We start from the raw sequence: 11,284 nt of genomic DNA on the forward strand, positions 1-11,284 counted from the left end.
ATGATGCAATTCAATTTATCAAAATGGCAGGTCCGGGATGCTTTTTGGCGAAAACTGACATTAAAAATGCCTTTAGGATTATACCAATTCGTCCAGATGATTACAATTTGCTTGGTATGCAGTGGAGGGGCTTGTATTATTAGACCGGTGCATGCCTATGGGATGTTCTAGTTCTTGTCTCACCTTTGAGACTTTCAGTTCTGCAGTGGAATGGATTGAACATTGATCACATTTTGCATCTTTTAGATGATTTTCTGATTGTAGCCTCGTCAGCTAAATTATGTCAAGACCAGTTAAATCAGTTTTTGAGTCTCTGTTCTTACTTAGGCATTCCCATGGCACCTGAAAAAACTTGTGGCCCTGCCACTACCTTGTTATTTGCAGGTATTGAATTGGATTCCATCTGTTCAGAGGCTCGCCTACCTCTTGACAAAATTCACAAAAGCACACTGTTGATTTCAGAATTTTTGAAGCGTAAAAAGGCATCTCTGAAGGAGGCCCAGTCATTGATTGGCCTATTAAATTTTGTGTGCTCGGTCATCAAGCCAGGTAGAGCCTTTTTAAGGAGACTGATTGACCTTACGGTAGGGGTCAAGTCGCCTCATCATCTTATTCGGCTTAATAAGGAGGTCAAAGAGGATCTAAAAGTTTGGCTCTCATTCCTGGCTGAATTCAATGGCCGGTCCTTTTTCATTGATGATGCCTGGCACAGTTCTTGCAAATTGAGCCTTTACACAGATGCCTCGGGTGCAGTTGGTTTTGGTGCAGTTTTTGGTAGCAGATGGTGCTATGGGAGATGGCCACAAGCTTGGGCTTATTGTAATATTGCTATCTTAGAGTTTTATCCGATCGTCTTAAGTTTGTACCTGTGGGGACATGAAATGAGTAATCAATGTGTCTTGTTCTTTACTGACAACGAGGCACTTGTTCATGTTATCAACAAGCAATCATGCAAAGACAAACCGTTGATGAGTTTTGTTAGGAAGCTGGTTTCTATTTGTTTACGACATAACATTGTCTTCAAGGCAAAACACATCCCCGGAATCTACAACAATTTAGCGGACTCTCTGTCTCGATTACAGGTACCGACTTTCAGATGTTTGGCTCCAGCTCATATGGATCAATGCCCCACAGAGATTCCCCGGTTTCTGCAGCCTCAGAACTGGCCACCATAGTCTCAATAGTCTCAATAGAAATCAAGCCTTCAGCCATCGTCCCTTCCTACTTACAAAAGGGCTTGGAAGCTATATAATCAGTTTTTACATTCAACTTTTCATGGGGTTCCTATGGGACTTCCTATTTCACCCCCTAATTTGGCACTGTTTATTGCTTATTTGTTTGATAATCATTATGCTCCATCGACAGTTAAAAGTTATGTTTCTGCATTGGGATATTCCCATAAGCTGTCTGGATTTCCAGACCCTTCTCAAGCATTTTTTATTATGCAAATGCTCAAGGGTTACAGTAAACTGGGTGCCCGTCTGGATAGCCGGCTTCCAATGACTCTTCCAATTTTGCACAAAATCATTGAAGCTGCTTCTAGATTTTCATGTTCCCGGTATCAAATTTGTCAATTTCAAGCAATGTGCTCGATTGCCTTCTATGCCTTTCTGAGAGTCGGTGAAATGACTTCCACTAAAAGGCATGGTCCTCAACCTTTACAAATCCATCAGGTAGTGAAGCTGGTGAATGACTCCAATAGCATAGTTTCATTAAAGCTTACATTTCATGATTTTAAACACAATTACAACCAACCCCCTTTTTCTATTGTTATCACTCGTGCTCCTACTTTTTGCCCAGCCCAATTGATGTTAGATTATTTAGCTCTGCAGGGTAATAAACCCGGCCCTCTTTTCATGACATCACTTGGTCATCCAGTTTCTCGTACCACCTTTACCGACCAACTGTCTTTAGCGCTTAAATTCTGTGGGCTCAACCCGGCACGTTATAAGGGCCACAGTTTTAGGATTGGGGCTGCTTCTTATGTTGTGGACCGGGGTTTAGCTGATACCCAGATACGGGTTTTGGACAGGTGGAAGTCCAATGCCTTTCATAAATATATTCGCATTCCTTCGGTATCAACCTAGTTCCTTTTGTTGTAAGACCTGCAGCTTACACTGTCTTTTTATTCAGGAAATATGACACTGATTACTATGAGTACATGTAGCTGTTTCGGTCATTTATAATTATGGCTCTGTAATAATTTCCTGGATATACGGGACTGATTAGCAAGGGCAGCAGTTCCTGTATCTTGTGTGGTTTAAAACCTATTCTCTAATGGTTTATATCCAATTGATTAGCAATGTTCTTTAATACTGCTTGTTCAGGATTTATGGCACTGATTAGCAAGGGCAGCAGTTCCTATATCTCCTGTTGTTTAAAACCTATTCTCTAATGGTTGCTATCGAATTGATAAGCAGTGTTCATTAATAATGCTTGTTAAGGATTTATGGGACTGATTAGCAAGGGCAGCAGTCTCCATATTTTCCTTCTTTTTGATTCAGTAGTTTTGACTAGTTTCATCGTTTAAAACCTGTTCTTTAAAGGTCATACTCCATTTCTTATTATGTTCTTGTCATAATGCTTGCTTGGGATTTATGGGACTGATTAGCAAGGGCAGCAGTATCCATATCTCCAGTAATTCAAGGACTATATTGGACTGATTAGCAAGGGCAGCAGTCTCAATATTTTCCTATATAGTGAATAAGTATATTTGACCAGTTGTGATGTTTTTATTTTTGCCACTTTTTGTGAGTGCTGTATTTCCTGGGGTGGGGCAGCATCATAATTTTCATTATAATGCTTTTGGCGTTTTGGTTGCCCTCACCTTTACTGGGCCAAAATATTTCTAACAGATTGTAAATTTTTGTATGAATTACAAATTGATTATTTTAATAAATCCGGCTTTGGGCTTTCCCTCAGCCATTTAACTCCAAACATTTGTGTGAGAGTTAAATTATTATTGGCCAGTAAACGAGCTCAGTTAATACAGCACTCAGTTGATATGTTAATACCAGAAGCCCAGAGGGGAAAACATAAATAAAATATTTGCCTGCGAATAGAATTTTTATGTTTTATCCCTCTGGTCTTTTGTTGGTTACAGTCACGTAGCATTGCGTGACACAGGGTAGGGGTGGAGGTGAAGGTCAATACATCGCAACCCCTCTAGGCAAACGGCTTGCTTAGTGACCTCGCTAGCAAGCGTGGTCGTGCATTCGCTCAGTTTTTATCAACGAGCGAAGACACTCATTTGAACTCCCACCTCCTCCCCTGATCCTGTCCACCTTGTTTATGTTTATACAGGATGTAAGCCATATGGTTTGGCGTTTTGGTTGCCCTCACCTTTACTGGGCCAAAATATTTCTAACAGATTGTAAATTTTTGTATGAATTACAAATTGATTATTTTAATAAATCCGGCTTTGGGCTTTCCCTCAGCCATTTAACTCCAAACAGTTGTGTGAGAGTTAAATTATTATTGGCCAGTAAACGAGCTCAGTTAATACAGCACTCAGTTGATATGTTAATACCAGAAGCCCAGAGGGGAAAACATAAATGTCCAATAAGGTAATATTTGTTACCCCATGATTTCCAAACTTTGAAAAATGTTTCCTTTGATGCCTGGGTTACCAAATCCAAGTAAAGACCCGGTTAACTTGAGGTTAAGTTGTACCTTCCTGTACCTTCTTAACTTATATTCAACTGAGTGAAAACATATAGGGTTAAGAAGTCGTTCGTACTAAATTATCAAAGTGTCCTTTAATTAGCCATTTTACGTTAACAAATAGTCCATTAAGGTAAACCATGTTCGACTTAAGACAAATACTGGAATATTCGATTTTATTTAAGATTTTCTACTGAAATTTAACTTTATTGCGTCAGTAATATTTCACAACGAAGGGAAATTATAATTAATGGTTACCAATAATTTTTTTTTGGATATCGTTACCTGGTCTAAATAATCCAAAACAAAATATCGGGCATATTTCAGAACACATATTGCCCCGAAAATTGTCTTAATAAGATGCACCCATGAACACTTTCCACATTTAAAAACGGCTAACTGCGTGGCAAATTTTCGAGCGACTTTTGTTGACACGTTTAAACGCTTTGTTTTTGGTGGAAAACACTCGAAATGAGATTTTAATACTGTTAGGGGAGAAATATGTGGGTTTAATCACATCAGTGAACCATATTTTTTAATCGCACATTTATATTCAAAGTATATATCTTTGAACTCTTGGGTAAATATGTGTTAATGTGACACACCTGAGTAAATTATTAAATAAGTCTGAATTTGCATTTTAATCTCCCCGAAAAGAAGATCACGTAAATGATCTTGCGCCGCGAAACTGAATTTCTAGATTTCACTTATAAAAGAAATGATTACTCTTTTAAATACATATCGAACTTTCTTGATTTCTGCATAAAATTTCTCTGCAATTTTTCGTTGATTTTTATTTTACGCTGCCGTGCAAATTATTTCGCCCACTTTCGTTAGCCTAAGGGCTTGTGCAATGTTGAGATAATTTTCAATTTTCAATCATAGATGTAATGTAAATACTTTATTGCACTCGTATTTATATGATTAACCAGACAATTTCATACCGTAATACGTTCTATTCTTGTTCTTCTGTTTCTTTTTCATTATTATAGCCAAAGGTGGTAGCAAGCTGTATTAAAGAAGACACTGGGCCTTTTTTTACCGCTGTTGCAATTAACTGTGAACACTACTGACCGATGACATCACTGTGAAAATTCAACACATATTTCCCTGACATTCCTTACGTATTTTATCCTGAATTAACCTGAACGAACTAGAGCTGCGGTTATCGCTGATAAAATGGCCAACTTAACAGACAATGGAAACCACACGACTCATGAAACTTTCTATTGCTCTGTAGCAATTAGTGGAACACAACAAAGTATATTTCTTTCAACATTGAACATTCTTATATCTATCACTGCATTTTTTGGCAATGCTTTAATTATTGTCGCTCTCCGACAGGTTTCGTCCCTTCATTCGTCGTCAAAGCTTTTGTTTCGTTGCCTTGCCTACACCGATCTTTGCGTGGGCCTGATTTTACAGCCTCTTTACATTACATATTTACGGTCTGCAGAAAATTCCAAATGTTGTTACTATTTTGAACCCATTACGTACGTGGTAGCTGCCGTTTTTTGTGGAGTGTCGCTATCGACGTTAACTGCAATAAGTGTGGACAGGCTTCTCGCCCTGTTATTGGGATTAAGATACAGACATGTGGTAACTTTGAGGCGAGTACAGGTTGTTGTGGTTTTGCTTTGGCTTTCTAACGGTGCCACGGCAATGACATACCTTTACAACGACATTCTTACTGTAGCTATCGTCTGTTCAGGACTGTTACTGTGTTTAGTAACCTCGACCTGCTGTTACACAAACATCTACATTACGCTCCATCATCACCAAGCTCATGTTCAAGTGCACGACGATGACGACCAAGAGGAGCCTAACAAAGTGGAAACACATATAAATATAACAAAATACAAAAAGACAGTATCGAGTGCAATGTGGGTGCAAATGGCATTAGTAGTTTGTTATCTTCCTTTTGGTATAGCAACGATGGTAGTTTATTTAAGTGAAGCTTATCCTCCATCCCTAGCACTAGTTTGGGAACTCACATTGTCTCTCCTTACTTTTAACTCTTCTCTTAACCCGGTTCTTTATTGCTGGAAAATCAGAGGAGTACGACAAGCACTAAAGAAAATAATAAGGAAGCTAGTCTGTCCTGTCAAGTTAACTGTACTATTGGCCTAGACTGCAAAGAAAATAATTATACTGAGAGCATGTTAATTACAAAAGTGTTATCGCACACATTATTTCTGAGTTCTAGGAAAAATAAATAAAGGAGCCAAAGTGTGAAAGTAGTAAGCATTTTCACTTTTCTTTATTTTTAACTATTCAGTCAGGTCTGCATGATTAGAGCCGAGTTTCTCTCCAGAAAATCGTTCCAATTTCCAAAATAACAGGTAAAGAACACAATGCAAACAAAGCATGCTACTTACAAATGAAATGTTTATGTAGACAACATTTCTGAGTTCTAGAAAAAAAACTAAACGAGCTTGAATGTAAAAGGAGGAAACATTTCTTTTTATTTTATTCTTTGCTATTTAGTCAAATCTGGAAAGAATCAAGTTTCTTTTGAGAAAATCGCCTCAATTTTCCAAATGACTGGTAAAGAACACATATTAGATCAGCAGTGGGCGTTGTTTTGATGTACTCATTACAAATTTCAGGAGCAATAACAACAATAACAACAACAGTCCTCATTGACTTGCACTTAGAGGTGAGTATTATATACATTACAAGTTGATTAAAGAAAATAATAAGAAAGGTAATTGCCGATTGCAGCCTAGAGGCTAAAGGAATCGCAAGGTTTTCGAGTTAGCCCTAAGAACTTTTTATTGTTAATTTCCATCAAAAACGAGAGCGGCAAAAAAGAAAACTAGATGATAGCATTATAATTCAAATTTCGTAGAGTATTGTGATGTTTTACTTCTTTGGTAATGAGGAAATTGATGCCAGAGGTCTATTGCCTGATGAGAGAACATTTGTTTTCCAATGCAAACTGGAACGAGGTATTAAATGCTGCCAGTGGTTCTGTCGGATGGCATCTCATTGGAGACACTCTAACAGAGAGGTTTAAATGCAAATACGGTTGTGATACTTTAATAGAAAGCTGTTCTTACCATGAACTTTTCGTCATGAAAAGTGATATCAGCCTTCCAGTTCAGTTTAAAAAGCTTCTATTGACCTTGGTCAATAGAAGCTCACAAAACCTAGTCCACCAATTGTCATGTAAATCGTGGTATATAACATTTTGTTTTAAGTTATAATGACAGGTAATTATACAGATAAACTAAGTTGTGAGTGCAAATTACAAAAGGTGACGTCAGTCATTTTTTCCTCTTGCCGTGATGTTTCTCAGCTTTGAACGAGTGAGGAACAATCGCGATTTGCATTTAGAGAGGATTCAAAGCTGCTTTTTTCCTGTATAACGGGTGTTTGGCTCGGCGAAGAAAGTCATTTATAGATCCTGAGAGAAAAAGGGACCGAAAACCCCTGACCAAAAAACAAAAAAAAGGTAATAGTACATTTAAAATAGTGCCCTGACCAAGAATTCTATACATATTGATGAAAATAACGAGAAATTGCGTTTACGGGACGCAGGAAAAATCACAATATTTTGTCAAGAGAGGAGCCGATATTTTAGCTGAAATGACCCACGAAAATCGCCGGCAGCTTTTACTTATCATCATCAGTTCTCATACGAGTTTCTCTTGCTTAGGGTCGGGATAGGTATGCGAAATGCTGGATCTTCGTAAAAGATTTGTATTCCCGCCCTTCGATCGCAAGATAAAATCGAATATTCGTACGCTGGGGCAATGATTTGGCAGACATGATATACAATCGCGCAAAGGGGCCCTATTCAATACGCAACTTTTAGGGCTGTAAGGTTGAGAATTGAGAAGACCAAACTTTGAGACGAAACTATCATGATACGTAAGTGAACTTTGATTAGCCATCTTGTGGTAGCGACTCTAATTGTTCTTTAAACATTTTACGCTAAAACTTAGTCACCATGTATTCTAGTCTCCTTGTAGTTTTCGAGAAAAGTTGAAAGTATAAAATGTTTTGAGTTAGTAATATGTTAGAAAGAAGTGCTCAGTATAAGAAAAAATTGTTCAACAATAAAAGTATATTTTAATTTCGTTTTCACGTCCAAGCAGAATTCGGGAAATGACAATATCTGAATACAACATTGTTGAGTTTCCACAGAAAAATCGTTTGTTCTATTATGAGTTCAATCAAAAAGTGAATTTTAGAGTGAAACTGACAAATTGGCAAACTGTCAATTTTTTCTTACTCGATGGACTCAAACAAAGCCTTCGCTTTTAAACGGTGCCGTTATCCTAATAACACTTGGAATTTTAATATCTATTCAACGACCTAATTCATTAATTTACATGAGGTTTTAAGTTTTTGATATGTCATTATCTACGAACAATTGGTGAATATAATGTCGTATGCTGAGTAAATAATGTTCTATTTTACTTCCGCTCAAACGATTGCGCTCCTTTTAAAATCAGTGCGGAGTTGAGCTCGAGATAATAAACGTTTTTAAGAAAATCTTTTTATTTCTACTTCATGCTGTTCGTTGAAAAACACTCGAAATCACCTTGTATAAAAGAAACAAATATATACAAAAAAAACCAATTATTACGCTAAAACCATTTGTCGTTTGTAATTAAGTAAATATATAACGCTGAATATTCACGTTCACCTGAGCAAATAATATTATCCTTTACTCTTGGGACAATGGCAAATATTATTTTAATATTAATTTCCCGAATCAAAATTTCAGCTTGAACAGGTAATTGTGCTCTATAACAAGAATTAAGGACTTCGAACATTTTAAAATATATATATACATATTATTACTGTTATTATTTTTTGAAAAGCAGAATTGTTGCTATTATTAAACGAGGGTGTTGGGCTATTTCGGTCTTTTTTAATGGACCTACAACTTATCTATCGTTGATTATATTCCTTAGGTGGCTGTGGAGTTCAGATGAAAGGAAATATTCTTTTCCACGGACGGCAAAATTGCGGAACGAGCCACTGGCAAAGGAAAATAATCATTCCACAACATCTTCCTTGCTATTCTGGACATTTTAACTGACCTATTTACTACGGAGTTAAAACAGAGAACTTATCGAGAAATCATGGTCAATTTAACAAACGATGGAAACCAAACAACTTATCAAGAATCCTTTTGCTACAAAGGGGCAGTAGATGAGATACATCAAAAAACGTTTCTTTTAACATTAAATGTTCTTATATCCGTGACTGCATTTCTGGGGAATGCTCTGATCATTGCTGCTCTTCCAAAGGTGTCGTCTATTCATCCGTCTTCAAAGCTGTTGTTAAGTTGCCTTGTTTGGTCTGATCTCAGTGTGGGCTTCATTTCAGAGCCTCTATACATTACATTCCTACTTTCTCCGGCCGATACATTCCTATGTTACTATTCTGATATCATTAATACTACCACGGCTGTAGTATTCTGCGGAGTATCGTTCCAAACTATAACTGCAATAAGTGTGGACAGACTTCTCGCTTTGTCGTTGGGTCTGAGATACAGACAGATTGTAACTATAAGCCGAGTGAGAGTCTTCGTAATCATGTCTTGCCTTTTGAGCAGTGCCGCCTCACTAACATATCTATTCAACGAACTAATTCATACCTTCATCACCTGTGTAGGACTGTTAATCTGTGTGGCAGTCTCCACCTTCTGTTACACGAAAATCTATCTCACGCTGCACCATTATCATTCTCAAGTACAAGACAATATTCACCAAGAACCACCGAGTGAGGGAGGAACTCCAGTGAATGTAGCACGATACAGAAAGACAGTATCCAGTGTACTATGGGTCCAGATGTCATTAGTGGCCTGTTATCTTCCATATAGTACAGTAACAATTTTAACTACTGTACTCAAAACGTATCCACCATCTCTTGCCCTCGTTTGGGAACTAACCTTCGCTCTCCTGATGTTCAATTCATCTCTTAATCCGATTCTTTATTGTTGGAAGATCGCTGGAGTGAGACAAGCGGTAATTGAGACAATCAGAAAATGTTATCATTTATCAAGTTAGCTGTGCTGTGAAGGCAAAACTACAAGAACTTGTTACTTGCAAAAGAGTTGTTTTTATTGCTTTTTTGGTCTTTCAGCTTATGGCATAAGAAATAGAAATGGTAACTTATTATCACGAAACTGGGATATCATAGATGATTTATTTATAAACAACCTTGCTAAGATTAAGTTCTATGCGGTTTTCATACTTGCGCTATTTGGAGACATTTTTCACTTAAATGTAGAGCTTTGGACGGAGACGTCCTTCCCGAGGGGCAATAACGTCGCGGCCAAAGGATAATAGCAACATATGTCACAGAAATTTGCTATTAAATCGAAAAGTTATTACTCGAGAGCTTCACCACATTAAAATTAATACCTTATCTAGTGTATGGCCTGTTCACCTAACAAGTACTTAAAAAAGGCTTCCTTCGACTCACCTCATAGCCTTCAAAATTTATAAAACGAAGAATGCTGTCGAGCTTCATCTTTGTAAAACATCAGCTTCCCAGGGGGTCTTAATTTAATGAAACTAAAAACTCAGACGCATTTTTTTTCTCTTTAGTTACTATTATTATTATTATTATTATTATCGTTATCATTAGCATTAGCATTAGCATTAGCGTTATTTTAGTATTGTCATTTTCGAATATGTCAACGTTACATGAAAAGCGCCAATAAAGAAAATTTATAATAACAGAGCGACATTTCAATTTATATTTTCGTAAACTTTGGCTTTGGCTGATAGTTTTCAAAAATAACTTCGCTATTATTTACCTTCTGTAAGACTGAAGAAGATTCCGTGGAGAATTAGACGTTTTTGTATACAGCAACTGTAGTTTTTTGGAAAGAGTGTCATCATGGCTACTCATCCATGAAAACGAAATCTTAAATTTTTCACTTATGGATGTTTTGTTTTGTAAATCTGATATTGATAAAGACCTTAGGGTAATCAACCACATTGTTTTGCTTGGAATTTTATCTATAGGTGTAAGCTTGATTATACAAAATCATTCTTAGAAGTTTTTGAAAGCTAAGTTGAAAGCAACTCTAAGCATAGAATTTTATGTTGTCGGTAAAAAGGGTAAACTCGTACAACATTAAAAAAATCAAGTAGGATTCCTTTATTCCTGGATTAGTATAAGTAACTCCTCTTTCTATTCTATCACTAGCATAACTATATAATGTTTCGTGTAACTTATATTCGCAGCCAGTTTTGGCACTTTGTTCACTAAGCTGGCTGTTCTTTTCCCCCCGAACTCTCCATAGTAGTGCGTACTGCAGTGTTATTGTAATGTTATTATTGTGGGTAATGTTAGTATAAATTGTAAGATATGCCAGTATCTTAAGTAATGTCGATATTGTAAGTGATATTAGTATTGCAAGTATTGTTAGCATTGTAAGTAATGTTAGTATTGTAAACGAATGTTTGCATTGTGGGTAATGTTAGCATTGTAAGCAATGTTAGCATTATAAGTAATGTTAGTATTGTCAGTAATGTAAGTACTGTAAGTAATGTTAGTATTGTAAGTAATGTTAGTATTGCAAGTAATCACGGTAAGTATGGTAAGTAATGAAAGTATGGTAAGTAATGTTAGTAATCTTAATAAATCT

The 11,284-nt window shown here is 36.7% G+C and overlaps 1 protein-coding gene across 1 annotated transcript; it reads left to right on the top strand.

Annotated features, from left to right (window-relative positions):
- Window positions 1-303: 303 nt before the first annotated feature.
- LOC145503259 (uncharacterized) lies at window positions 304-1,468 on the top strand. The gene has a single exon (XM_081482751.1). It carries the CDS (start codon window positions 336-338, stop codon window positions 1,173-1,175), a length of 840 nt encoding a protein of 279 aa, XP_081338877.1. The 5' UTR covers window positions 304-335; the 3' UTR covers window positions 1,176-1,468.
- The last annotated feature ends 9,816 nt before the right edge of the window (window positions 1,469-11,284 follow it).

This window comes from Orbicella franksi, chromosome 11 (assembly GCF_964199315.1).
Source record: "Orbicella franksi chromosome 11, jaOrbFran1.1, whole genome shotgun sequence".
NCBI lineage: Eukaryota > Metazoa > Cnidaria > Anthozoa > Scleractinia > Merulinidae > Orbicella > Orbicella franksi.